This window comes from Notechis scutatus, chromosome 14, assembly GCF_049901735.1.
Source record: "Notechis scutatus isolate UNSWTSFEM ecotype Mainland chromosome 14, rNotScu1.2, whole genome shotgun sequence".
NCBI classification, from domain to species: domain Eukaryota; kingdom Metazoa; phylum Chordata; class Lepidosauria; order Squamata; family Elapidae; genus Notechis; species Notechis scutatus.
The window spans coordinates 7,657,377-7,685,351 of record NC_142022.1 but is presented as its reverse complement, the minus strand read 5'-3'; the positions used below and the strand labels follow the sequence as shown (position 1 = coordinate 7,685,351).

Genomic DNA, 27,975 nt, shown 5'->3' with positions numbered 1-27,975 from the left:
CAATAATTCTCAGTTTGATGCCTTAATGCTATGATGGCACACCTTAATAACAGGTGGCATGCAGAGCCATTTGTACGAGCACGTGAGCCCCGGCTAAACTTACCTGTACTGTGCATGCGTGCGCCTCCCAGATGATTTTTGGCCCGTTTGAGGCCTTTTTCAGCCTCCCAGAGGCCGAAAAACAGGCCCATTTCATCACTTCCAGTGTTTCTGGAAATACAGGAAGTGACGAATCGAGCCCATTTTTCGGCCTACAAAGGCTGCAGAGGCTTTCCTTGAGCCTCTGGGAGGCCGAAAAATCAGCTGGGAGGCACATGCAGTGCAAGTAAGGTGGCGGTTGGGGGGAATCCCACATGCATGCGCAGGAGGTGTGGGGGACCCTGCACGCAAGGCTTTCTGGTGCGCAATTTTCGGCACAGGAGCCCCAAAAGGTTAGCCACCACTACCTTAATGGAACCTCCACATTGAGACGCAGTATATCTTACTTCATCAATTCCAGTGGTGTTTCACATCTGGCCAGAATGACTCCCACTCATCAAGATTTTCCTATCAATTAGGAAGGTGTTTTTTTTTTAACTCTTTAAAGCACCAGGATTATTGAATTAGTTAAACCTCAGAAATTTCCAGTCCCCAAATTCTCCAGGCACCCGAACAACTCAAGACCCTTTTCAAAAAGCCGGCCTTTTCGGGACACGCCTCCCACTCCCCAACAGAACCAAGACAACGTGGTGTTTCCTTTTTTTTTTTTTTTGTTAAATAAATTTATTCACAAAAAAAGTTTCAATCTCTTCATTTTCTCTCGAGTCATCTACTGCAAATGTACAACAAACCCTTCATTGTGTAGAAAGTTGTTAAAACCAAGCGCGGCACCCCAGTCTCTGATTGTGGGTGGTGGGGGTGTCATAGCACACCTTAGTTTGGCCCTGAGGGTTAGTGGGGCAGCCAGGAAAGGAGGGAAGGAGGCAAAGAAAGGGAAAGAAAAAGAAAAACGGATGTGCAGACGAGGAAAAAGGCTGCTCGAGGCTTCGACCCTCCAATTCTCATTTTTTTCCCCTGCACAAAATCCATTTTTTTCTCTCCCCCATCTAAATCTTAAAACTCTGGGGAATTCGAGAGTGGGGGGAGGGGAAACCCCGCAGAGGCAAGAAATAAAAATAAAACCAAAACATTTGTTTTTTTTTTAAAAAAAAGCCGAAAGAAACCTGGATTAAAAAGGTAGGAAAACCGAAGTGAAGATCCAGCCTTTGGAGAAAACGAACCCCACGCGGTAACGGTTTCTTGGGTTTTATTAATTCTTTCTGCCACCCCTGCTTTTTTCTTCCTTTTCTCTGAGGGTTTAAAAAGACCCACGGGCCAGTCGCTGAGGCAAGAGAGGCTCGTGGTCGAAAAAGGGCTGCGGATGAATACTTCTTCTTTTTTTTTCTTCTTTTTTTTTACGGTTTCTTCCAGTGCAAGTCATCCAGCTCGTAGAAAAGTACGTAACCTTCGCTGGAGGGGACCTGGTTCTCGTTGATGGGGGACACCCTGCGGAAAGAGGGGAGGGATTGGGGAAGCGGGGAGGAGAGGAGTTAAGAGAGGTAGTCCTCGATATGACCACAACTGAATCCAAAGTTCCTGTTGTTAAGCGAGACGCTTTTGTTTTTAATTTTTTTCTCTTTTTTAAAATCTATATACTGTATATAAAAGCGAAATACCACTCACGCATCATCACAAAATCTCTAAAACCGTAAAGCCTACAAACTTGAAATTTGGCACATAGGTTCCTCTTGGTTTCTAGGGGCTCACTAAGAAAGGATTTTTTTTCCAAATGACCATCAGAGCATTAGTATTTCCTATAATATTATTATTATTAACACGCTCCGATGCTAAGGAGTTCTACTCCCCCTCCCCACCCGAAAAGAAATCTCTTCCAAATGCAAAACACAAGCAGAGGAGAGGAGTTCCAGTTTCAGTTTCACAGCACCAAGCAGCTTCGGCACAGAACAGTTGAGCTAAGCCACACCCAGGCGCCTTGCTGTCTCCTTGCTCACACAGCAAAAACTGTTTCAGTTTCCAAACAGCCCTCAACTCTGACACACGGATAGGACGCTAGCCAGATGAATACCGATGGATGCTGGGAGGCAGAGGCATAATTCCCCCCCACACACACACACATTATTTTCCTCCCCAAAAACTAAGGCCGACCACATAGTTTCGTAGCGAAGAATGGGTATCCAGCTAATATTAAACATAAAAATTGAATGTCTATAGCTACTGTAACAATGAACATTTTGCCAAGATTACTACATTTGTTCCTAATGATACTGATAAAGCTGGAGGGAAAATATTTTGCGAAATTAAATAAAATGTCAAAATAAATTTGGCAAGGGGAAAAAAAGAATCGTTCTGAAAATATGACAAGATTCCAAAAAACAGAGGGAGGTTAAGCGAGAAATTTGTAAAGTGAGTTCTGCCCAATTTTATGATTTTTGACCGCGGGGAGGCCGGGACGGTTATAAGTGTGAAAAACAGTCCTAAAGTCACTTTATTTCGGGGCCTTTGTAACTTTGAACGGTCAGTAAACAAGGGGTTGCTATGTCTAGGACTAGCTATCATTGGATGTATTTTGTTTCTCCGCACGTCGCTGAAAACTTTCACCGAAGTTTTTAAACTGTTTATGTGCAACGTCTAAATTGCACACGGAGGCTTACCGGGAATCGTTAAACACACGCCAGCCAGACTGATCCTTGCAAAAGGCTGTGTAATGACCGTAGTGGACACTTCCGGAGTGATTACACAAGGCATACAGGTTATACACGGGGTGCCTTCAAGAGAGGGAAAACGGCAGGGGATGTAAACAGATACCGAAGAACAGATTTCATGCTACTGATGAGATTGGCTCTGTTTAAAAAATACTTTTAAAAATTCTATTCTATTCTATTCTATTCTATTCTATTCTATTCTATTCTATTCTGCATTCTATTATTCTATTCTATTCTGCATTCTATTATTCTATTCTATTCCAATTCCATTCCACTCTATATTTTATTCTCTGTTCTATTCCCATTTCTCTCCTATTCTATTCCTCTATTCCCATTCATTCCATTCCAATTCCATTCTATTCCACTCCATTCTACTCTATATTCTATACCCTGCTCCACTCTATTCCTTCTTTGTTCCATTCCATTCTATTCCTTTCCCATTCCTTCCACTCTATTCTACTCCATACTCTATATTCTCTACTCTACTCTACATCTAAGTCTGTCTAACTCTACTCATTCTTTGTTCTATTCCATTCCACTCCATTCTAAAAAAAAAGAAAAAATTAAAGATACCCAGAAAGAATCGTCCCCAAATTCAGAGCATGACTTACCAGCCTTTTCGCTTGCAAACTCCTTCAGGTTGAGCTGCTGGAGGGGGAAATCTACATAAACGGAGCATTTCTTAATGGAATAGCGGGTGGTGGAAAACCGGTTGAGATCTGAGGAAACCGAAGGTCAAGGAGCAGATAACTCACAGCTTTGGCATAACGTTGATTATTATTATTATTTTTAGGCAGCCCATCTCACTATTAGGTGACCCTGGAGGAGGGTTTTCAACACGCCACCTTTCTCCCTCTTTCTCCCACATTTTCTTCCCTCAAAAATCCCAGCGGGATGGAGAAGCAAATAATGGGAAAGGATACGTAGCACGAGGATACGGGGGAAACGCTGGATGGTCAGCTTCTTGGTGCTTCGGGTCCTTTGCCGGCATTTGTCACATACCTAGGGGGAGAGGAGAGAGACAGAGAGAGAGAGACAGATAGGAGAGGGAGGGAGAAAGAGAGAAAAAAAGAGAAGAGGGAGAGAGAAAGAGAGACAGACAGAGAGAAAGAGAGAGAGAGACGGAGAGGGAGGGAGAAAGAGAGAGAGAGAAAGAGAGGAGAGGGGGAGAGAGAGACAGAGAGAGACAGAGAGGAGAGAGAGAAAGAGAGACAAAGAGAGACACGGAGACAGAGAGGAGAGGGAGGGAGAGAGAGACAGAGAGAGAGAGGAGAGGGAGGGAAAAAGATAGAGAGGAGAGAGAGAGAAAGAGACAGAGAGGAGAGGGAGGGAGAAAGAGAGAAAAAGAGGAGAGGGAGAGAGAGAAAGAGAAAGAGAGACAAACAGAGAGAGACAGAGAGAGAGGAGAGGGAGGGAAAAAGAAAGATAGAGAGGAGAGGGAGAGAGAGAGAAAGAGACACACAGAGAGAGAGAGAGAGGAGAGGGAGGGAGAAAGAGAGAGAAAAGAGGAGAGGGAGAGAGAGAAGAGAGACAAACAGAGAGAGACACAGAGACAGAGAGGAGAGGGAGGGAGAGAGAGAGACAGAGAGAGAGGAGAGGGAGGGAAAAGATAGAGAGGAGAGAGAGAGACAGAGAGACAGAGAGGAGAGGGAGGAGAAAGAGAGAAAAAGAGGAGAGGGAGAGAGAGAAAGAGAAAGAGAGACAAACAGAGAGACAGAGAGAGAGGAGAGGGAGGAAAAGAAAGATAGAGAGAGGAGAGGGAGAGAGAGAAAAAGAGACACACAGAGAGAGAGAGAGAGAGGAGAGGGAGGGAGAAAGAGAGAGAGAAAAGAGGAGAGGGAGAGAGAGAAAGAGAGACAAACAGAGAGAGACACAGAGACAGAGAGGAGAGGGAGGGAAAAAGAAAGATAAAGAGAGGAGAAGGAGAGAGAGAAAAAGAGACAGAGAGGAGAGAGAGAAAGAAGAGTGAGTTTGGCTTGGTGTAAATCCTGTACAAATGGTTACAGGCAGTCCTTGATTTACAACCACAAATGAGCCCAAAATTTGCATTGCTGAGAGAAACAGGTGTTAAGTGAGTTTCACCCCACTTTATGACCTCGCTTGCCACATTTTTCATTGCCGTTCTAACTTTGATTGGTCACCAGATCAACCAATCTATCGGCGAGGGCTGCGGATAGATTCTTAATCTCCCAGGTTGAAATTTCCTCGGGCACCCAGAGGAGGAGGAGGAGAAGGGGAGGCAAAGTTTACCGGCGCGTTTTCAGAATCCAGCTCTTCCTCTTTGGTGAAAAGCTTGAAGCAGTCGAGCAGAGAGACCTTCCCGCCAGCGAATCCTTTCTGCGTAAAGGCAAGTGGAACATTTGGTTAGCGGTATCTTTCCACCTCGCCGTCTGGGTAACTAGACAATGTTACCTAGTTTGGCTCGTGAAACGTCTGCGAGAAAAACCCACTCAGAGAGCACCAAGGACCCCCCCCCTCATTTCAACCTTGAGCTAAAAATATTCTCCTTGATTGGTATCAATTCAAGGAGTTTGAATCCGTACTAGAAGGGGGAAGGAGAATTGTGGGGTCCTTGGTGCTCCCTGAGCTGGGTGGTTTTTCTTGCAGATGTTTCATGACCCAGCTAGAGAACATCCTCCGTGCTCTGGGAGCAGCTCGCTTTCCTATTTATCAAAAGTGTTTCAACTCACCATCAAAAACTGGGCGATAAAAGAGGGTTGGGGGCGAACTGTTCTCTACAAGAGCTCCCCCTTCTCCTCCTCCCGCACCACAGCCCTACCAACCATCAGACTTTGGGATTGAATGGAGCGGCAGATCGAGAGCATCCCCTGGTTGCTGCTCTGCGTGATCCCGTGGGATCTCACCTTGGGGATAGGCAGGGAGAGGTCGCAGAAAACCTCGAAGGTGATGGACCGATAGCCGCAGGCCTGACACTTGAGGCAGCTCTTCAACTGGCCAACGAAGAGGTCTGGTGGGGGAAAGAGAGAGAGAGAGAAGGGAGGAGAGAGAAGCAAGGAAAGGAGGTCCTGTTGCTACAGGGATCAGCGTGGAACCTTTTAGAGAGATCAAAATGTTTGGCTTGGTTGACCTCCAGCAAAGGGACAGGCAATCCTCGCTTAACAACCGCTAGCTTAGTGACCATTTGAAGTCAGGATGACCTCTCCAGGGCTACTTACGATCTGGTTCCCAAGTTCTTCTCTCTTTTTTTTTTTTTTTTTTGGTATGTTTTATTTGTAGTTTTCCTTTAACAACCAACATTTTTGTGGACAGTGTAATGACTGGTTTAATATATTTTTCACACCATGCTAGCTGTAACAATACAAACTACATATACAGAGTTTTTAATCTTTCAACTTCTAACCCTGATGTGCTCATTATAATTATAATATATTCTCTTATGTATCACTATTATGCTATTTTCCCAATTTGTACTTATTTCTTTATTTTTCCCGTTTGTTGGGGTTCTGCTATATTCACCTCATTATCTTTAAACAATAGAATTCTGTATGATTTTTTTTTTATCATTTTCTATCATTTGCAGCATCCTGAAGTCACGTGACTGCTATTTTGCAGGGGCTTTTTTGCTGGTTTCTGTCATTGGAGTGAGGGTCTACGCACCTACTATTTTGCTGTCTTCTCTTTCCAAGTAGCGTTTCCACATCTGGTTAGCTTGCTCGTCGTCACTGGAAGGAGAGTAGAAAAAAGAAAGAAAATGAGAGGAAGGAAGGAAGAAAGAAAGGAAGGAAGGAAAAGGGAAGGGAGGAAGGAAGGAGAGATGGATGGGTGGATGGATGGATGGAAGGAAGGAAAAGGGAAGGGAGGGAGGAAGGAAGGAGAGATGGATGGATGGATGGATGGATAGATGGATGGAAGGAAGGAACAGGGAAGGGAGGGAGGAAAGAAGGAGAGATGGATGGATGGGTGGATGGAGATGGATAGATGGATGGAAGGAAGGAAAAGGGAAGGGAAGGAAGAAGGAAGGAGAGATGGATGGATGGAAGGAAGGAAAAGGGAAGGGAGGAAGGAAGGAAGAGATGGGTGGATGGATGGATGGATGGATGGATGGATGGTGGATGGATGGAAGGAAAAGGGAAGGAAGGGAGGGAGGAAGGAGAGATGGATGGATGGATGGATGGATGGATGGATGGATGGAAGGAAGGAAGGAAGGAACAGGGAAGGGAGGAAGGAAGGAGAGATAGATGGATGGATGGATGGATGGAAGGAAGGAAGGAACAGGGAAGGGAGGAAGGAAGGAGAGATAGATGGATGGATGGATGGAAGGAAGGAAAAGGGAAGGGAGGGAGGAAAGAAGGAGAGATGGATGGATGGGTGGGTGGATGGATAGATGGATGGATGGAAGGAAGGAAAAGGGAAGGGAAGGAAGAAGGAAGGAGGGATGGATGGATGGAAGGAAGGAAAAGGGAAGGGAGGAAGGAAGGAAGGAGAGATGGATGGATGGATGGATGGATGGAAGGACAGAAAAAGGGGAGGGAGGAAGGAAGGAAGGGTGATTGAGGGCCAAAATGGAGTTATTTTGTGTCATCAATGTACCCACACTTTCTGAAACAAAAAAAAACCCTAGCAGGTCATTGTTTTGATGTTCAGGTTTTGAAGACAAGAAAACAAAACGATTCATTTATTTTAAAAAAACCTAATTGTTTATTTTAGGACAAGTTTAAAAACTAGACAATGTTACAAAAGCTCACTACAGCTCACTAAAAAAAATAGAAGAAATAAAACTTGGTGGTGAAGTCAATAGGCCATTATCAACTGTATATTTTCTATATAAATATAGAAAAAGACAAGCAAATACAAAGAAAAAATATATGCAAAAGGTATAAAAACTAAGGAAAAAAAGGGGTTTTCTAAAAAAAATAATCCGATGTAGTAACAAGGCAAAGGAAAAAGATACCATGTACTATATTAAAAAAAAACAAAAAACCAGCATTTACCAATATATCGAACGGTAAAGCCCATATCTGAAAAGTCCACATTACAGAAGGGAGGAAAAAATTCTCTACTGTTGTAAAAAGTCAGGAAATCTGTACCGAGGGGAAGGAAGAACAGCGCAGCGACGAACAGCGACCGATAAATTGAAACTGTTTCTTCCGTCGAGGGTGCAATTCAACACCCCGTTTCTGGTCCTGGCTCACCTCAACATTTCGGATTCCTCTAGCACCGAGGGCCACTTGGTATCGGAGAGAATGCAGGGGCTTTTACGGCCCTTCCGGTTAATCTCCACGTGGAGTCGGTCCATGAGGAACTTTAAAAACTCCTGAGCGTCTTGCTGGCTAGAAAGAAAAGAGGGGGGGAAAAAGTCACACAGGCTGGCATATTTTCCAAGATGTGAGATAATATAACTCTGGATAAAAGAATTTGATCGTAAATACTTTGAAAGAAATTCGGATATTTCATAGATTCTGGGAGTTGAAGTCCATCCCTCTTAAAGCCTGCTGGCTGGGGAATTCTGGGAGTTGAAGTCCATCCCTCTTAAAGCCTGCTGGCTGGGGAATTCTGGGAGTTGAAGTCCACCCATATTAAAGCCTGCTGGCTGGGGAATTCTGGGAGTTGAAATCCATCCCTCTTAAAGCCTGCTGGCTGGGGAATTCTGGGAGTTGAAGTCCACCCATATTAAAGCCTGCTGGCTGGGGAATTCTGGGAGTTGAAGTCCATCCCTCTTAAAGCCTGCTAGCTGGGGAATTCTGGGAGTTGAATTCCAACCACATTAAAGCACACTAGCTGGGGAATTCTGGGTTTGAAACCCATTCCTCTTTAAAACATGCTGGCTGGGGAATTCTGGGAGTCGAAGTCCAGAAACCTGAAACCTTCCTGACTGGGGAATTCTGGGACTTGAAGTTCCCCCCTTCTGAAAATGGCTAAGGTTGGGAAAACCCTGTACCACAGGCTTGCACAAGATTACAACTTTTTGCCACTAGTGAGCATTAGGAGGAATAGGCTAGCCGTTGCGAGCTTAGGAGACAGGGCACGCCTCACCTGTATCCTGTAAAAGATGGGACGTATTTCTGAAAGACGGACTTGAAGCGGCTGGGGTTGGCGGCCTCGGTGGTATCGGGGTGCCACAACGTGGCGATGACATCTGCCAAGGCTGGAGAGAAGGGGACACGCCCACTGGTCAGTTTCCCCACCTTCTCATTCTAGGGTTTTCTACCTAGGCAGGGGGTTGGACTGGCAGACCTCCAAGGTCCCTTCCAACTTCTATTCTATTCTATTCTATTCTATTCTAAATTCTATTCTATTTCTATTCTATTTCTATTCCATTCTATTCCACTCTATTCTATTCTATTCTATTCCATTCTATTCCACTTCTATTCTTTCTATTCCATTCTATTCCATTCTATTCTATTCCATTCTATTCTATTCTCTATTCTAAATTCTATTCTATTCTATTTCTATTCTTCTATTCTCTATTCCATCTCTATTCTCTATTCTCTTATTCTATTCCATTCCTCTTCTATTCTATCCTATTCTATCCTCCTATTCCTATTCTATTCTATTCTATCCTATCCTAACCTTCTCTATTCTATTCTTCCTATCCCATCCTATCCACTTCTCTATTCTATTCTATTCTATTCTATCCTATCCTATTCCTATCCTCCTCTTCTTCATTCTATTCCTATTCTCTATTCCATTCTATTCTATTCCTATTCTATTCTATTCTATACTATTCTCTATACTATTCTATTCCTTATTCTATTCTATTCTATTCTATTCTATTCTATTCTATTCTATTCTATTCTATCCTATCCTATCCTATCCTACTCACTGAAGCATGGCCTCGGCAACCCTCTTGCGAGCAAACCAGTGCCTGCACAAGCTAGCTCAGGAGGGAGCCACTGTTCAGCCCTGATCTGCGCAGCTTCTCTCTCTCGAGTCCTTCGCGGGGCGGTGGCTGGTTCTTCGGTTTGCCAGCCGAGGCTAAAAACAGCCCACAGGTGACTGAGGGACAGGACTGCCCTGGCATTAAGGCCTCTAATTATACCCCTTTAAGACGGGAGCGCTTATATAATCGGAGCCTGCAAGAGGCGGGATTTAAGCTTCTCCGGAGAGCGGCACAGCTGCCTGCTTGCAATCCGGTGAGGTAACCTTCCTGTATTTTACGAGGCGGAGACCGAGGGCAGGAGGGGGGAACCTGGCGCCACGCCCTTTTCCCTTGTACCTTCTGTCAATTCCTGCTGGGTCCGGAGCGTGCAAGGTTGTTCCTGCCGAAATTCCCGACGGAGGCAGTAGTCTCGTAAGGGCTTGGTGCTGCTCAGGCATTGTAACACCGCGTTCATGAAGCACTGAGGAGAGGGGACAAAAAGGCGAGGCGGGGAGGCCCCTTCGTTGCAGTGCAAAAGATCATTTTTACGTCGGGGCAATGGTGGGGTGGGGGGAAAAAAACAACCCAACGCATGCTCTCTTCGGCTTGAATCCCTGCTACGAAGCGTCGCCCTTTCCGCCTCTGGCATCTTGGGAAGGAGGGAGGACCCAAGTCCCGAGTGCCAAACGCCCCACCCAAGATGGGGCAATTAATTAGGGAGTTATTGTCAACTCATAAAATATTTCTCGGGTCTTTTTAGAAAGGGAGGAGGGGGGAGCAGTGCGGCAGCTTGCAAACCGAAAGCGCATTCCATCAACGTTTTCAAAGATAGTAACTAGGTGACTGAAGTTTCTGCGGTGCAAATATCTAACTGGAGAGCACGATGGATGACTCTTGGCTATGGAGGTGTCCCATTGGAGAATAGGAATGATGATACACCCAGGGTGGGAGAAAACCAAGATCAAGGGTGACAATGAATGATGTGTCTCAGAGTCGGCTACACCCAGGCAGTGCCGGACATGTTAACTCCCAATAAATCCTTTTGAAGTTTTGGGAGTTCGGCTCGAGACTCGTGATTTAAATGGGGGTAACTGCCAGAAGGGCCATAGCCCTTAAGACTTATATATCACTTCACGGGGCTTTTACAGCCCCTCTCTAAGCAGTTTGCAGAGTCAGCCTCTTGCCCCCGCAACAATCTGGCTCCTCATTTTACCCACCTCGGGAGGATGGAAAGGCCGAGTCAACCGTGAGCCTGGTGGGATTTGAACTGCCAAATTGTAGGCCGCTGGCTGCAGCGGTAGCTTGCAGCACTGCACTCTTAACCACTGCCTGACCGCTATGTCATTTCATCTTTTTAAGGCTGTAAGCCACACCAAATTACTCTGCTGTAAGATCGGTGGCCCATAAAATTTTATAAATAAATAAACAAACAAACAAACAAGCAAACAAATAAATAAATGTATTTACCCAACTTCCACCTTCATCCATATTAGGATGTCCCACCAAAGCAAAATCTAACCAATCCCCAGATATTTAAGAAATCTTTGTGGGGCAAGAGGAGGAGAGAAAGAGAGGAGGGAAGGGAGAGAAAGAGAGGAGGGAAGGAGACACCCCTGACAATTCCTCGCTTACCGTGTTGCCAAGGTTGCGTAGTCCTACGTGCCCGGAGCTTAGTAGGAGTGTGTGATGTGTCTAAAGGAAACAGAAACAAAGGGACGATGAAGAGATGACAGCTTCGTTGTGACAGCTTGTTTCACGTCCCCTTAGGATGGGGGACTAGATTTCTATTGAGGAGTAGATAAACAGAGCGGTCCAAGACGGGTGAATGTGGCTGCCTTAAGCCAGATGGTTTGAAGATGCCCTGCATCACACTCTGGGTTGCCACCCCCGTTATTTATTCCTTGCTGAAGCTGCCTCAAAGAAAGCAGAATAGCAGAATAGCGAGAGTTGGAAAGGGCCTTAAAGATGCTCTAGTCCAACCCTCTGCTTAAGCAGGAAACCCTTTTCAGATAAATTGTTCTTCAGTCTCTTTTTGAAAACCTCCAGGGATGAGGGAAGGAGGGAGGACAGTAGAGTAAGAAGAGTTGGGAAGGGCCCTTTGAGGTCTTCTAGTCCAACACCCCCGCTCATGCAGGAAACCCCTCTGCCCATTTCAGACAAATGGCTGTCCAATCTCTTCTTCAAAACCTCTAGCGATGGAGAAGGAAGGAAGGAAGGAAGGAAGGAAGGAAGGAAGGAAGGGAGGGAGGGAAGGGAGGGAGGGGGAGGAGGAAGGAAGGAAGGAAGGAAGGAAGGAAGGAAGGAAGGAAGGAAGGACGGAAGGAAGGAAGGAAGGAAGGAAGGAAGGAAGGAAGGAAGGAAGGAAGGAAGGAAGGAAGGAAGGAGGAGGAAGGAAGGAAGGAAGGAAGGATAGTAGAACAACAGAGTCCCAGCGTTGGAAGGGGCCTTTGAGGTCTTCTAGTCCAACCCCTGCTCAAGTAGGAGACGCTATACTATTCTGTAGAAATTATTCTCCAATCTTAAAAACCTCCAGCAATGAAGCACTGAGGATGTTACCTAGTTGGGTCATGAGACATCTCAGACAGCACCAAGGACCCCACAGTCCTTTTCTCCCTCCTCCTCTCCACAAACCCCTCTCTCTCCCTTCTGGAACTGACGATGTTCCCTAGTTGGGTCACCAGACGTCTGCCAGAAAACCACCCAGCTCAGAGAGCCCCACGGAGGCCTCCTTTCAACCCTGAGCTACCCATATTCTTTCCTGAGGATATTCCTAGAGTTACCTTGTTGGCCATCAGTAGAAGACCCATCATGGCCGTATGGACGACCGACTCGCGGATGTCTGTCCCTCGGCCGTTAAGCTTGCACTTGCACTTGGCGCAGAGGGTGCGGTGTAATTTCTGAGGCAGTTCCACCAAGGTGGCCCCCTGGACCTCTGGCATAGCTCCGGTCGGGTTCCTGACCGTGCGCCGCCACAGCCCTTCGGTAGGGCGATTTCTCCAACTGGAGAGAAGCCGGCCAAGGGTGCTGTGCCTCGCCCCGTTCAGCGCTGAGTGGGAAAGGGGCCGCTGAGCCTTCCCACCTGCCTCTATAAGCCATCGTCTCGTGAGCCAATCCCCTTTCTCCCAGCTATTCTTGGCGATCCTGGAGGCTCACCGCGATGGGATTAATTAGCAGAGAAGGGTCCTTTAGGGACCTGGGTGTAGAGTGAGTCGAGAGAATAACAATGCAGAGGGAAGACTACATGGGACCAGACTTCTTCGCTCCAGTTCAGCCTCTTTGTTTGCAAATAGTTGTTCAGAGGTGGCAAAACTGAACTGGTTTTGACTTTCTTGCTCTCAGAGGGAGAGAAGATTCTGTTGCAATCCTGCTTTCCCTGATTAAGAGGAAGGAATCAAATCCCTGGTTCCATTCTGGTTCCTCCAACTTCCTTTCTCTTAGTAGTTAAAGAGGGAATGAGGATCACATCCTCTTTCACTACTGGTCAGGAGAGAATCCGACTCCAACTTCTTGACGGAGCCAGAAAAATAAAATAAAATAAAATAAATACAATAAATTGAAATGAAATGAAGTAAAATAAAATAAAATAAAATAACATAAAATAACATAAAATAAAATAACAAAATAAAATAAAATAAAATAATAAAATAAAATAATAAAATAAAATAACATAAATTGAAATGAAATGAAGTAAAATAAAATAAAATAAATTGAAATGAAATGAAGAAAATGAAATAAAATAAAATAAAATAATAAAATAAAATAAAAAAATAAATTGAAATAATAATATAAAATAAAATAAAAACATAAATTGAAATGAAATGAAGTAAAATAAAATAAAATAAAATAAATATATTAAATGAAATAAAATAAAATAAAATAAAATAATAAAATAAAAATAAAATAAAATAAAATAAATTGAAATGAAATGAAGTAAAATAAAATAAAATAAAATAACATAAAATAAAATAACAAAATAAAATAAAATAAATAAAATGAAATAATAAAATAAAATAACATAAATTGAAATGAAATGAAGTAAAATAAAATAAAATAAAATAAATTGAAATGAAATGAAGAAAATAAAATAAAATAAAATAATAAAATAAAATAACATAAATTGAAATGAAACGAAGTAAAATAAAATAAAATAACATAAATTGAAATGAAATGAAGTAAAATAAAATAAAATAAAATAACATATATTGAAATGAAATAAAATAAAATAATAAAATAAAAATAAAATAAAATAAAATAATAAAATATCAAATCAAATCAAATCAAATAAAATAAAATCATCCTCAAAGGGCAGGAAGGTGAGGGCAACGAGGATCGCATTTCTGGGAGAGCCACCTAAATCCACCTTCGTCCTAAAATGAATCTGAAAGGGCCACAGCTGGCTGCCCAATTTTTGGGACGGGGGTGGGTGGGGGTGTCAAAGGAAGGTTTCTTGTCTCTGCGGGCAATTGCCCCAAAGAGGGAGACTCAGGTGGTCCTCGACTTACAACCGTTCACTTAGTGACCATTTTGGATGAGGAAGGTCCTCAAAAAAAAAAAAAAAAAAAAAGGGACTCAGACTTACAACCGGGGGAATTAATTAACGGGTTACACCTTTTGCCGGCACAGGACTCGCAAATGAGCTGTGGGAGGAATCGCTTGGGGAGCAAAGTTTTTCCAGCGGGGATTGTGGCTCTGCACAACACAGTAAAAATAGGGACACCGTCTCCTCTCAGAAGCGCCCCCGGGGAGGGTAAACGCACAACAGATGCACAACAAATTAAACGGGAGGCATTTGAGAATGATGGAGCCTGTATTTAAAAAGGAAGATTTTGGGGGGGAGGGAAGAGATTTGTGATACTTTGTGTGTGCTGTGCCACACGTGTTTCTATGGAAACAATGCGCTTTTTCTTAGATTATTAGCAGCAGTACCTTCCCTTCTTACCCTCCCCAAATTGGCCTTGCACTTATAAAAAAATCAAAGGTGGCTGGGAAAAATAAAAATGGAGTGATTCCATCATCAGAATTTGGATCATCTATCTACTCATGCAACTATGGGGTAACCTATGACTATCATTAAGTGTTGTACCTGATGATTCTTGACTTTTGACGAATGTCTCTTTTCTTTTATGTACGCTGAGAGCATTTGCACTAAAGACAAATTCCTGTGTGTCCAACCACACTTGGCCAATAAAAGAATTCTATTCTATTCTATTCTATTCTATTCTATTCTATTCTATTCTATTCTATTCTATTCTATTCTATTCTATTCTTTTATTCTATATCCTATTCTTCTATTCTATATTCTATTCTATTCTATTAAGTAGGACAGCTAGGATGGAAAAAGAGACATAAGTAAAAAAGAAAAGAAAGAATGAAGATTAGAAACGCATGCGCAACGCGGTTGCTTCCCACAGCCGGATATTCTTCGCAAATGCTCCCCATTTGCGTTGGGTTGAAATGAGGGGTCTTTGATGCTGAGCGTGGCGGTTTTCTTGCAGATGTTTCATGACCCAACTAGGTAACATCATCAGTGCTAAAAGGGAGTGGGGTTTGGGGGGAGGAGGAGGAGGAGGAGGAGGAGGAGGAGGAGGAGGAGGAGGAGGGAGGAGGAGAACTGTGATACTGTCTGAGCTTGGCAGTTTTCTTGCAGACATTTCATATCCCAACTAGGTAACAACATCAAGGCTGAGCCAACCTTGAGCCAGTGAGACCCAAATTGGCAGCCAGCAGAAGCAACCTGCAATACTGCATTCTAACCAGAAGGAAGGGAGGGAGAGAGGGAGGGAAAGAAGGAAGGAAGGAAGGAAGGAAGGAAGGAAGGAAGGAAGGGAGGAAGGAAGGAGGGAGGGAGGAAGGGAGGAAGGGAAGGGAGGGAGGGAGGAAGGAGGGAGGGAGGGAGGGAGGAAGGGAAGGGAGGGAGGGAGGGAGGGAGGGAGGGAAGAAGGAAGGAAGGAAGGAAGGAAGGAAGGAAGGAAGGAAGGAAGGAAGGAAGGAGGGAAGGGAGGGAGGAAAAGGAAGGAAGGAAGGAAGGAAGGGAGGGAGGGAGGGAGGGAGGGAGGGAAGGAAGGGAGGGAGGGAGGAAGGGAGGGAGGAAGGAAGGAAGGAAGGAAAGAAGGAAGGAAGGAAGGAAGGAAGGAAGGAAAGAAGGAAGGAAGGAAAGAAGGAAGGAAGGAAGGAAGGAAGGAAGGAAGGGGAGGGAAGGAAGGGAGGGAGGGAGGAAGGAGGAGGGAGGGAGGGGAGGAAGGAAGGAAGGAAGGAAGGAAGGAAGGGACAATAGCAATAGCAACTGCTTTACAGCCCTCTCTAAGCAGTTTACAGAATCAGCCTCTTTCCCCCAACAATCCGGGTCCTCATTTTACCGACCTCGGAAGGACAGAAGGCTGAGTCAACCATGAGACCTTGCCAAACAGCTGATAGCTGGCAGAAGCAGCCTGCAATACTGCCCTCGAACCACCAGGTGCCACCGTGGCTATTATGCTCCCTAGTCCCTTACCGTCGCTGCTTTGTCTTCCAGCCGGCTCAGAACCGGGGTCTTGCTTGGAGGCGGGTTCGCTGTCATCAGGATATCTTGGGGACGGGCGTACTCCGTGGCCTGCGGGTCTATGTTGCAAGTCCTCAGGTAGCCTTCCGTGCGGACGGAGAGGAGTGGGGTCGCGGGTCTGCCGTCGAGGCCGGACGTCACGTTGACCCTGCGGAGCGACGAGCTCCTCTTCAGCGCCAGGGCGCCCAGGCCCAGCTTGTGACCGCAAGACGGGCTGCGGTCTTGGAGGGTCAGCCGGTTCAGCACCGCGCTCAGCTGCTCTTCGCCACGGCTGCCGGGGTGGCTCAAGTCCCCGATGCTGATGGACTTGGAACGCAGCAGGTTGCTTTGCCGGCACTCCGAATCCGGACCGCCCAGGAGAACCCCGGGAGGCATGGTGAACGAGGCGCTGCCGGAGACCTGCGGGCAGCCTTGCGGGCAGCTGGGCACCCGGAGCCCGTGGTCCGCTTTGAGGGGGCCCCGGCGGGACGGCGCGCCGCGGGGCATCTCGCTCCGCTTGGAGGCCCTGCCTCGCTCCAGCTCCATTTTCTTGCTCCTCTCTTCCATGTTGCCTGGCCTGGGGGGCAGAGGGCGGAGCTTGGACGTGACGTTGGTGGTGGCGTGGAGGGTGGAGAGCCCATTGGAGAGGGTGGAAGAGGAGGAGCAGCAGGCACGGTGCTCTTGGCTGGGAGCCCGGCACCCGCCGTTGAGAAGCTTGTGTGTGGCTTTCGGCTGGGAGGTGATGACGGCTTGTTCTCGCGCCCGGCTCATGCGGTGTTCCGAAGCTTGGGGCATGGTGGAGAGAAGGATGTGAAGAGCCCTGAAATGAAAGGGAGGGAGAGGAAAAGGCAAAGGGTAAGCCATGAGCCCCAAAAAATCCCCTGTGGCAGGGTTCCAAGCAGGGCTGGGATTCAAATCTTTTAACCGGTTCTGTGGACATGGCTTGGTGGTCATGTGACCGGCTGGGCGTGGCCAACTCAACATCACTCACATGGAGGCACGTATCTCCTCGCCTGGCCTCTCGTGACTGTGGGGAGGCTGCAACAGTCGTAAGTGTGAAAAACGGTCGTAAGTCACTTTTTTCAGGGCCACTGTAACTTTGAATGGTCACTCCACACAAGCAAAGGAGGGGGGAAAAAAAACTCCAGAGAAGTTCCTGAGACAGGAAGTCTAGTCCTGCCAAGAATGGAATAAGGGTTAACGGAATGGCAGTTTCTGTAAGCAACACCAGAATGTTTCCTTCCTGCCTTCCTTACAGGATTAGCCCTTTAATTTCTTCTAACAACCGGTTCTCCAAACTGCTTAGAATGTTAATAACCGGTTCTAGCGAATAGATGCGAACCTGTAGAATCCCACCCCTGGTTCCAAGTAAGTGCCCCATAGAAAGCAGAATTCTGGCGGACAGATTCCTCAAAGAAACAGTTTTATTGGAGATGTCATACTGGCACCAACTGATGAAAACCGACTCTGAAAGTTCCCGCGGTTTTCCACTTATTAAAATGTGAAAAGTCCCCCCCCTTCCCCAAGCAATCAACCACGTTGTCCAATCAAGGTGCTGGCTGGTTGCCTGGTTACTTTACACACACCCTCCTTCTCCAGCCACCTGTTGGAATGTCCTTGGTTCCCACAGGAAACTATTTTTGTTTCGGCTACAAAACCCCCATCTAACTACGTTCCCTCCTCGCTGTCCTTTCTTCGCGTTGTGGCAACCCTGAAGCCTCCAAAACAGCCCCGGCCAGGACACCAAGATCCAAAAGATTCCCCGATTCAAATGTCATAAAGCCGGGGTGGGCTTCCAAAAGTTTAGCAACGGGTTCTCTGGGTGGGCCTGGCCATGGTGGGCGTGGCCTAGTCGGCCTCCTGCACCACCGGGGATGGGGGGGCATTTTCATCCTCCCCAGACTCTGGAGGCCCTCCGGAGACCGGAAACAGGCCTGTTTTTTGCCCTCCCCGGGCCCTGCAACTTACCTGGCGTCCAAAACAGGCTGCTTGGAGATTCCTGAGAGGGGCACAGCCAGCCAGGGTTGGGATTTATTGGTTCGCCGAACCAGTCATTAAACATGATAAAAATTAGCTACCGGTTCGCCCGGACCACTAGCAGCCCACCTCTGCATAAAGCTATCTTGACTTGACCTGGGATCGAGAAAACACGGGATGGTGTGAGAATGCCTTCCCGGCAGCCACACGATACACACCTCTCGCAAGCGGAGCGTCCCTCAACTCTGCTGGCCCCTCCTCGTTCACACCTCACAGAGGTGGCCGACTGCACCGGGGTTCCCCTTGGCTGTGGCCCTGCAAAAGAGAACGGGAAGTGGGGCTGACACGGGGGCTTTCAGTTCCCGGGACGACACCGAGAGGCAACCGAGACTTGGAGAAACGACGACGCAGAGAAGATGGCTACAAAAAGAGACGTGGGTTTTTAAACCGATGGGAAGCACGGAGGCTGTTAGGGAAGCAGTCCGGCTCCACCTTAACTCACGGGGGCGTTAAGAGAGAGAAAGGGAAAGCATGGTCAGGTTTGGCAAATTTTGTCCCTCGAGGCTATACCAACAAAGCAGGATTCCACACAAACCTGTTCCTGACGTAGCCTCTTTCACCTGTCTCCCAAGGGGGAAAAAAAAAAGTTCTAGCTTAAAGGTAGTTCTAGCTACTATAATAACAGTAAAGGCTTCTCACAAAGACACTTCCACCAAGACTGACAGGGCGAGCCACTTGTATATAAACAGGGAGCAACCCCATTCCTTTCTAGCACTGATGATGTTACCTAGCTGGGTGATGAAACGTCTGCAAGAAAAGCACCAACCTCAGAGAGCACCAAGGACCCCACAATTGTGGTTGGCGTTGTTCTCTTCCTCCTCTCCCTCCCTTCGATAATATTGCAATTTCTCTAAGCCTTGGTATTGTTGGAAGGCTACCGATACTCCTTGACTTACGAGCGCAATGGAGCCCAAAATTTCTTTTGCTAAGCGAGACAGCTGTTAAGTGAGTTTTGCCCCATTTTACGACCGTACTTGCCACATGGATTACGTAACTGCGTTAAGTTAGTCGCTTGGTCGCTAACTGAATCAGGCTCCCCCTCCCCATTGACTTTGCTTGTCAGGAGGTCGTAAAAGGGGGTTGGCGTGACCCTCCGGGATGCTGCAACCGTCATCAATACGAGTCACTTGCCAAGCGTCTGAATTTTGATCACGTGACCATGGAGGATGCTGCAGCAGTCGTAAGTGTGAAAAACGGTCACAAAAGTTACTTTTTTTTTCAGTGCTGTTGTAACTTCAAATGGTTCATTAAGTGAACTCTGGGCAGTTTTCTTGCCTAGCCAACTGAGGAAAGTCTAAAACGATCCACTGAGATGATGACTCAATTCCTATGAATTTCAATTTCAGGCTAAGCCCAGTTGAAGCTGGATGCAACACTTACAGCTGGTAGTTGCTTTGGATATTTTAATGTCAAAAGGAGCACCCAAGTGAATAAAGAACAAGTCAAGCAAAAGGGCACCATTGTATAATTTATTGTGGGCAAGAAATGTTTGTTTCATTGTCAGTGCAGTATTTACACTGCACGTGTAAATTAACTGAAGTTAAAAAAAAAAAAATCCTAACAGTCCTTCCAGAATTATTTCAAAATCTGCTCACTGCGTTTTATAAAACCAAGCGATCTCCCTTCTGAGCAAATGAGTGAAATGGTAAATCCAAAATTTGGGTAAAGTCTCAAATACATGTTTAGTCCATGAGTAGAAGTGGACAGCAACATGTTCTTCGAAGAACGTAGGCAGCTCTCTCCAGAAATAAATGCTATTTTTAGCTCCAGTGCCAATAAACTGTCATTAGACCTATCCTTTAGGATGGCTGTACTCATCCTTAAAAAGAGTTAATTTGCAATAGCCACCATGGAGGCACCCTGGTCAGGAAACAGCAATCAATATTGTGACAAATTATGACAATTAACAGACCTTCTTGCCTGAAAAATATACTGGACAGAGCCAGGAAGGAAAATGAGGATAAGAAGAGGAATCGATTTCCCATCTGAATCCAACTCTGTAAGTAAATCACAGATCTGAATCTAAGTGATCAGATCTAACTGGGAACTCCCTAAAAGAACAACGGAGCAGTCCAGTAAACAGTTCAAACAATGCTTACTAAGTCTTATTAGCAAGCAGCTAATCACCAAGAGCCGAGGAACATCGCAGTAAGATGCGGCAGCACATAAATTAAGTAGGTGGACCGACGGACAGAGTAATCGATTATTAGCAGAGAGATTTAAAAAAAACTTTCAACTTTACATGCTCTTGCTGAAGTTCTACCGTAAGTATAGGAAGGACGGAGGACACTTTCCTAGTGTCTGTAACGTACATGGAACTACTGTAATCAACATAGCTGGGAACAATAGTAGTTCTTGGCATCTAAAAAGGGTCAAATCAAGGGGAGGATGATTGGGGTCTTAGAGGGAGAGAGAGAAGGAGAGAGGAAAGTTAGTTGGATAGATAGATAGGTAGATAGATAGATAGATAGATAGATAGATAGATAGATAGATAGATAGAATAGATAGATAGTATAGATAGATAGATAGTATAGATAGATAGATAGATAGATAGATAGATAGATAGATAGATGGATGGATGGATGGAAGGAAGGAAGGAAGGAAGGAAGGAAGGAAGGAAGGAATCTTATTTGTGTAGCCAAAAACCATTATTATTACCCTTTCCCTTTATCCCTTATACATCCCAGGGCTCCCCAGCCTTTTATCCCCTTAAATTATGCCTCCTCCCAGAAAATTTAACCACCATTTAAGCGGGGTGGGTCTTGTGTCTATACGCTTCTATTTTTTTTAAACCCGAGATGGGATGCAGTACGGTACAGAAATGCAAAATGCAACACCAGCATAATCTCCACCTCTCCCACCTTCTTGCTTTGAAAAGAGGCAACTTAAGCCGCCTCCAACTTGGGCTTGGCTGGCCCCCTTTAGGCACTCAGGACTAGACTACAACTGTACAGGGAGGCTCAGCCGTTCCCAGGAAAACGGAAAAGAAGATCCTCATCCGGGACATTTTTAATCATTTTTTTTTAAAAAGTCGCCTACACCCCTTGTCCATTCCCCCCCCCCCCGCCATTACTTTACCCAAGTCCTTGGTACCAACTCGCTCGCCGACGTCTGCAACTGGCACCCTCCAGAAGCCACTATACGGGCAGGGGGATGATGGGAATCGGAGTCCTACAAATCTATAAACTATCCTTTATGGGGGGGGGGGGGAAGAACGGGGAACCCCATAAGTGGAGTTCATTTAGACTGTCCCCCATACCCCTCCCCCACCGCCTTGCGCCCTTCCCCTTTTCTCACCCGTCCTTCCCCAACCTGGCGCCCCCGGGCTCCTTCGCGATGGAGACTACCCTTCCCATCACTCCGGCACCCAGACGGGCCGAAACCCTGCAGCAGCGATGGGCTTTGTAGTCCTCCGCCTTTGACAGACTGGGGAGGATCTCGGGGATCCCCCTAGACTCGGGGCCAGCGCCTCCGAGTGCCCCTCCCCATCTTCTACTCGGGGCAAAGGGGTCCACCCCCAGGAATAGGGACGACGCCCCCTCAAGGACCCCTCCCCTGCGGCCGAGACTCACCCACCTCTCCCCCCACCGCCTGCAGGTTACATAATAATGACCCCCCTCGCTCTCCACGCCCCTTACCCCCATGTGACACCGAGATAATGTATAGGCGGCGCCCTCCCCCCCCCCAGCCTCCCACAGGCCTCTCCGCATCCCCCAGCGAAGGGGCACCTCTGCTATAACGGCGCTTTCGGGAACCCCCGGTCGGTGGGCCGCTCGCCTCGGCCCCCTCAGCGTCCCCGACGCCCCCTCGGCTCTCCCCTCGCCCCACAAAATACAACCCCGCAGCCGCGAAGGCCGTCAAGCGTGCGGGCCTCACCGCCGGCGCGACGCCATGGCAACGACTCCTGCCGCTCCGGTCGCCATCTTTGTTCCTCCTCGCCCTCCCGCGCCGCGTCGCGCGTTGCCCGGAGCGCGGCCGGCTTCGGCGAGGGCTTCTGCGCAGGCGCCGGGTCGCGTCGGACGCCTCCCGAACGCGCCGCCGCTAAGAGAGCCGGCGTTCGAGCGTGGAGCATGTGCGGCTTTTCACGTTCTCCGCTCGCCTGTCTCTGGAACGTCATCAAGGAAGCGCTTCTGTTTTGCTGCCGGCCGACGGAGACGACGCGCGCTTCCCGTTGCCACGGCAACGGGGAGCCGCTTTCCGGGGATTTAAAGAGGCTGCGGCATGTTTTTAAAAAGTTGATATCAAGCAATATGTATGATATTCTTACTGTTTTCCTCAAGGAAACAAATTGCAGCTTCTTTTATTAACAGTAATTTTTTCATTGAGTAATAAAGGGATCCTTATCTCTCTCTCTCTCTCTCTCACACACACACATATATAGGATATATATATAGGATCCCTTTATTTTATATATATAATAAATATATTTGTTTTCTTATGTTTTCGCGGATATTTATATGTATGGTGTTTAGGTTTCTTCAGGTATTTTCCCACGTCTTAATAGTTGTGCGTTTAAATATCTATCTATCTATCTATCTATCTATCTATCTATCTATCATCTATCTATCTTCGGTTATTCGGGTTTTCTCCGGCGTAAAATTGGAAGACGCGGGAGAAAACCCAAATAACCAAAGATCCACATACAAATACCCACAAAAACCTCAGAAAACATATATACATACATACATATATGGTATTGAGTATTTGTTATGAGACGAATTCGTTATGAGACAAACACAATACAGAAGCCTGATGATGGCAGATGAGATTCTGCCGAAACGTTGCTACAACTTTAAAAGCACAACTACAATGACGTAGGAAAATACCCGAACAAAGCTGAATACCATACATGTAAGTACCCGCGAAAACTTAAGAAAACAAATATATATATGGTTTTATTATATATTTGTTAAGAAATAAAGGGATCTTTATATTTTATTTCCTAAATGGATTTGACCCCACATAAGATTTTCCAATGTATTTTATCAGAAAATGTAGATAAAGCGGGATCAAAAAGTCAGCGCCTTCCTAAGCATACCAATGCCGTACAAATCCAGTGGAAAAATTCACTTTGCATTCTGAATTCATGGAGACCTAACCCTAAACTTGAATGGATTTGCCCAACAGGATATGCAAATATCCTGTTGCCAAGTGCCAAAATTTTGAATGTAGGAATGCTGCAAAGGTCCTTAAATGCACCTTTTCAGGGCTGTTGTAACTTTGAATAATCAACCAAACTGACGGTTGTTAAGTCAAGGATTACCTGTACTTTCATTTGAGGTATATTCATTTTTTAAAAGCCACCAAAGCCTAAAAATCTCTTAATGGATGCCACAGACAAAATTAAAGCTAGGTTGAGGAAACACAAGAAAAAAAAAGAGTTGCAAACAGACTTCTTCCCAGCAGAGACTAAAGAATTTATTTGCCAATCAGAAATGTGATCACGAGCGTTTTATACAATCCAGCTATTTTTTTATGGTGTTAAGTTGGAAGAAAAACTTGAGTTGTTTTCTTTGAGAGGTCAATCCATCCAGTCTTGTTTTAAGTTCTTTATATTCTATGTTTTCAATGAACTTTTAAACAACTTTCAAAAAAAGCAGCATGCAACTTGTGGTTGGTTTCTAATGCCCTGAAAGATTGGCATGCTGGTATTTTTGTTAAATAAATAAACAGGGTGATATCCATCTTGGTGAACTCCGAGAAATGGTAACAGATCAATGGGGTTATTTTTTTTTTTTCTTCATTTGTTTTGTTACAGAGACGCAACACACAATTTTGCTAGCAACCCACAAGAAAAAATTAAGACACAGAAATATATGACAGTCAAGATCATGGATCCGAATGCCGGAGGGTCTTAGAATTAGTGAGATGGGGGCTTCATTTGTCTTTGTGTTCAATCAGCCCCTTGGATATTAGATCAGGAATCTCTACAGCTAGCCATGGTCCCAGCTGCAAGACAAAAGAAATCACCAAAAAATCACAAAGTGAATAGTCCTGGACTTACAACAGTTCTGTCATGTCCCTGTTGGAGTCTGATTCCGAAGGGAAGGTCAAACAGCTGATAGGGAGTGGGAATGTGGCTCCGGTGGCTGTGGAGGAAACTGGGGAAGGGCACAGTCTGGCTGGGCATTCAGAGGAAGACCTAGGCCCACTCCCTCTGCATCCTAGGGCACGCAGGGAGGAATGGATAAGGGAGCAACGTGGGTTATGGGGGAGAAAAAGGCCCTGATTCCCTTCATTAGCTGCAGCTGGGAAAACAGGATAAAAAGGTTGTTTGCGCACAGAATCTTGCTGGAAGCAAAGGCATTATCTTTGTTTGTCAAGTCCTGTCTGGGTTCTGGCGTCCTCCCAACTGTATGTGTTTCGTTATCTTTGGAGTTCTGCAATCCCTTATCCTGCCCTGTCTCGTTAATTGCTGCAGTGTGGTTTGTGTTGGTTTTTATTTATAATTTATATGTACTTTTGGTTTGGACTGAATTTCTGGTAATAGTCGTAAATGCAAAGGCCGGTCGTAAGTCACTTTTTCCAGCACCGTCGTAATTTCAAACAGTTACTAAACAAATGGTCGTAAGTGCAGGATTACAAAACAAAAACAAAAAACCAAACCATTGTTTTGCTTACTGAAATCAGTCACTGCAGTTTCTGCATCCAACCTGACTCAAAACTTTGCTCCTTTTCTTGGGACATTCTTCTGTCCTTCTAACCAAATGCTCCCTGACAGGTCAGAAACTCACCCCCAAGGCCATGAGGTGGGCTAGTCCAAATTTTGGTACGTTCCTAGCCCACAAGGGCTTGAAATGGTCCGTCAGGCATATCTTGCCTCCCCTGTAGAAGAAAAAGAGAGAGTGCCAGATTTTTAAAAAGCACAATTGACAGAATACAGGAGATCTTCTCAGCATCAGATCAAGTACTACTATCGAGGATGGATTGTAAGCACAAAACTCACCTGTACATTTTGGCTGTTTTGCCATCCAGTTCTGGAATAGCGATTTCTGGTGCAGTAGATGGATAAGTAACTGGAATCTGAAAAGGAAGCAGACAAGGACTGGCATGCAATTTTGAGGAGGAAAAGTCCCATCAAGATAGAGAAGGAGAGACCAGGAATACAAATTAATTCAGAAAAATAAAAGGGGGAAAAAGGAGTAAGAAAATATCAATTGGGTAAAACTTACATCAAACTCAACAGCAAATTCATATTTCAAGAGATTGTGGATGTACCAGCACTTTCCAAACCACCTTCAGAGAAAAATACAGAAAGGGAAACAAAAGAAATAAGCTACTTTTTTATATATTCAAGCCACTTTTTTATATATGCAAGTATCCTCAACTTACAAGAGTTCATTTAGTGACCGTTCAAAGTTACAATGGTGCTGAAAAAAGTGACTTAAGATCTTATGATCAGACTTGATAATTGCAGCATCCCCATGGTCACATGATCAAGCCAGATTCTCTTAACAACTGCATGGCTACCTTAACAATGCAGTGATCCACTGTGGCAAGGAAGGTCGTAAAATGGTGGCGTCACTCACTTAACGTCTTGCTTACGAACAGAAATGTTGAGCTCAACTGTGGCCATACATCAAGGACTACCATCCAAATTTTTTGAAGAACACAGAAGCTTGAACACAGAAGCTTGAACAGATGCAGCATGCATTCTTCACGTTCCGGACATAAACTGTTTCAACTCCTACCCTCAAAATGATGCTATAGACCCTGCACACCAGAACAACTAGACACAAGGACAGTTTTTTCCTCAACGCCATCACTCTGCTAAACAAATAATTCCCTCAACACTGTCCAACTATTTACAAAGTCTGCACTACTATTAATCTTCTCATCACTCCTTATCACCCATCCCATCCCACTTGTGACTGTATGACTGCAACTTTGTCGCTTGTATCCTTACGATTTATATTGACTGTTTCCTAATATGATCTTATTGTTTATTGTACCCTATGACTATCATTAAGTGTTGTACCTGATGATTCTTGACTCTTGACCAATGTATCTTTTATGTACACTGAGAGCATTCGCACCAAGACTTTTCCTTGTGTGTCCCATCACACTTGGCCAATAAAGAATTCTATTCTATTTTCTATTCTCTCAAGAAATACATTTTTTCTTTATCTCCCTTACCTGGTACCTTCCTTGTTGGATTCCAACCTGAACCAATCGTTATCGGCATTCTTGTTGTTCTCCACGTACTACAGAAAAGGGGGGAAAAGAGATATTTTGCAAATCAACAAGGGATGTTTCAGGCAGGCACAGTCCTGCCTCAAAATTTGCAAATCCAACTTAAGTATGAGGCTGCTGTCTCCCTTGAATGTCTTTCCCACGACCAGATCAATTCGCATCACTAGAAAGGAAAAAGAAGCGTTCTGGCTTAGTTTGACCCTATGGAGCCACCGTCGGCAAAAGGAACAGCTGAAAAAAGCCACGTAAGCCTCCGAAATATAATTCTCCCTGTGGTTAAATAGACCAAGTACGGACCTTAATGAGCGCTTGGTACTCCTCCTTCAACCGCTGGATCCACAGTTCATGATCCCGCGGACCGGCGTTGGTTTTCAGCAGCGGCAACGCAGCCACGACCCGCCGAGTCGCTTCGTCCGCCATCTTTACTCAGGGAGAAAAGAGGTAAGGTTGGACCGGAAGTGGCTTCAGAACGTAAGAGCAAAAGCCGACGCAGCCATCAAGGCCGAAGGGCCTCAATCGGATATGCGCAAGGAAAGAGCAAGGCAGGGAAAAGAGCTGGAGCCGCCATGATGTTTGCTGGCGGAAGTTGTATGCTAGTAGAAAAGTACTGTATAGAATGTGTGAAACCAAAGTGTTGCGGGTCGAAGGCAGGTTGTGATGGGAGGGGATGTGAATGACGCATCGTGCTGAGCCCTAACCTGGTTGCTTGGTTTGTATTGTCCACATATTATTTTTATATATGTATATATGGGTATAGTGTACAACAGTATATATGTGTATTTTGTATGTATATACTTTATATACTGTATATTATATATGTGTGTGTGTGTGAATGTATGTATATGTATATTATATAATATATACAGTGTATATAAATATATAACATTAAATATATGTATAAATATACATACACACGGTATATTTTTATACACACAAAGACACACACACACACACACACACACACACACAAAGCTAGTCCTCAACTTGTGACAACAATTGAGCCCCAAATTTCTGTTGTTAAGTGAATTTTGCCCCATAGTACGACTGTCAACACATAGGTAGCTGCCGGAATCCTGACAACGACCTTTTCACAGTTGTTAAGTGAATCGGTTCAGTGGGTTGCTTGCTAAGTGAATCTGGGTTCCCCTTTGACTTGGCTTGTCAGACGGTCGCAAAAGGGGATCACGTAACTGGGGACACTGCAGCGGACATCAATAGGAGCCACTTGCCAAGCATTTGAATTTTGATCCCATGACCATGGGGGTGCTGCAAAGGGTTGTAAAAATGTGCAAAATACATATTATATGAAATGTGAGAAATATATTATAGGCATGTAAGCATATGTATATGCTGATATTCTACTTAAACTGATATTTGTGTTTGTATGCATAATGTGCTAAATTTGTGTATCAGTGATAATCATCATCATCATCGCACAGTAAGCCAAATGTTCAGACTGACTTTGGCTTTTTTGTCTACCTATCGAGTCCGTACCAAGGACCTGGGATAGGCAAATCTGGATGTTTGAGGGGGTTACAGACATCGCCGCAGGATGGAAGCTGTTCCAAGTAAAGCTGCCTTCTGCAATTGACGGATGGCGAATGTGTCAATGCCAATGATGGTGTTCAAGTGGTGCTCCAGTTGTTTTGGGACTGTACCCAAGGTGC

At 45.4% G+C, this 27,975-nt stretch overlaps 2 protein-coding genes and 1 long non-coding RNA gene across 3 annotated transcripts in view; 1 reads left to right on the top strand and 2 right to left on the bottom strand.

Moving 5' to 3' along the window:
• The window catches only part of LOC148129522 (uncharacterized), a 268,357-nt gene that overhangs the window by 198,440 nt on the left and 41,942 nt on the right, over positions 1-27,975 (top strand). The gene's annotated exons all lie outside the window — the stretch shown is intronic.
• On the bottom strand, positions 732-22,231 carry USP21 (ubiquitin specific peptidase 21). The gene is made up of 14 exons (XM_087943520.1): positions 21,992-22,231; positions 18,274-18,370; positions 16,052-16,898; positions 11,194-11,253; positions 9,919-10,042; positions 8,736-8,847; positions 7,895-8,032; positions 6,360-6,424; positions 5,606-5,709; positions 4,992-5,078; positions 3,665-3,743; positions 3,349-3,460; positions 2,691-2,804; positions 732-1,524 (listed from the first exon to the last, which is right to left on the bottom strand). The coding sequence occupies exons 1-14, from the start codon at positions 22,185-22,187 to the stop codon at positions 1,434-1,436; spliced, it is 2,226 nt and encodes a 741-aa protein (XP_087799646.1). The 5' UTR covers positions 22,188-22,231; the 3' UTR covers positions 732-1,433.
• UFC1 (ubiquitin-fold modifier conjugating enzyme 1) lies at positions 23,509-26,747 on the bottom strand. Its single transcript, XM_026690229.2, has 6 exons — positions 26,606-26,747; positions 26,252-26,319; positions 25,288-25,351; positions 25,062-25,138; positions 24,850-24,940; positions 23,509-24,064 (listed from the first exon to the last, which is right to left on the bottom strand). The coding sequence occupies exons 1-6, from the start codon at positions 26,726-26,728 to the stop codon at positions 23,993-23,995; spliced, it is 495 nt and encodes a 164-aa protein (XP_026546014.1). The 5' UTR covers positions 26,729-26,747; the 3' UTR covers positions 23,509-23,992.

What these genes read in the sequence shown, in the direction of transcription:
- USP21 (XM_087943520.1), bottom strand. Translation starts at nt 22,187, where the DNA reads ATGCTCCACGCTCGAACGCCGGCTCTCTTAGCGGCGGCGCGTTCGGGA. An exon ending in AGAAGACAGCAAAATAGTAG is followed by an intron (nt 5,710 to 6,359) that starts GTGCGTAGACCC and finishes TTCCCCCACCAG; the next exon opens with ACCTCTTCGTTGGCCAGTTG. An exon ending in CGTGTGTTTAACGATTCCCG is followed by an intron (nt 1,525 to 2,690) that starts GTAAGCCTCCGT and finishes CTCTTTCCGCAG; the next exon opens with GGTGTCCCCCATCAACGAGA.
- UFC1 (XM_026690229.2), bottom strand. Translation starts at nt 26,728, where the DNA reads ATGGCGGACGAAGCGACTCGGCGGGTCGTGGCTGCGTTGCCGCTGCTG. An exon ending in AATTTGCTGTTGAGTTTGAT is followed by an intron (nt 25,139 to 25,287) that starts GTAAGTTTTACC and finishes CTTCCTTTTCAG; the next exon opens with ATTCCAGTTACTTATCCATC. An exon ending in CCCACCTCATGGCCTTGGGG is followed by an intron (nt 24,065 to 24,849) that starts GTGAGTTTCTGA and finishes TTTGTCTTGCAG; the next exon opens with CTGGGACCATGGCTAGCTGT.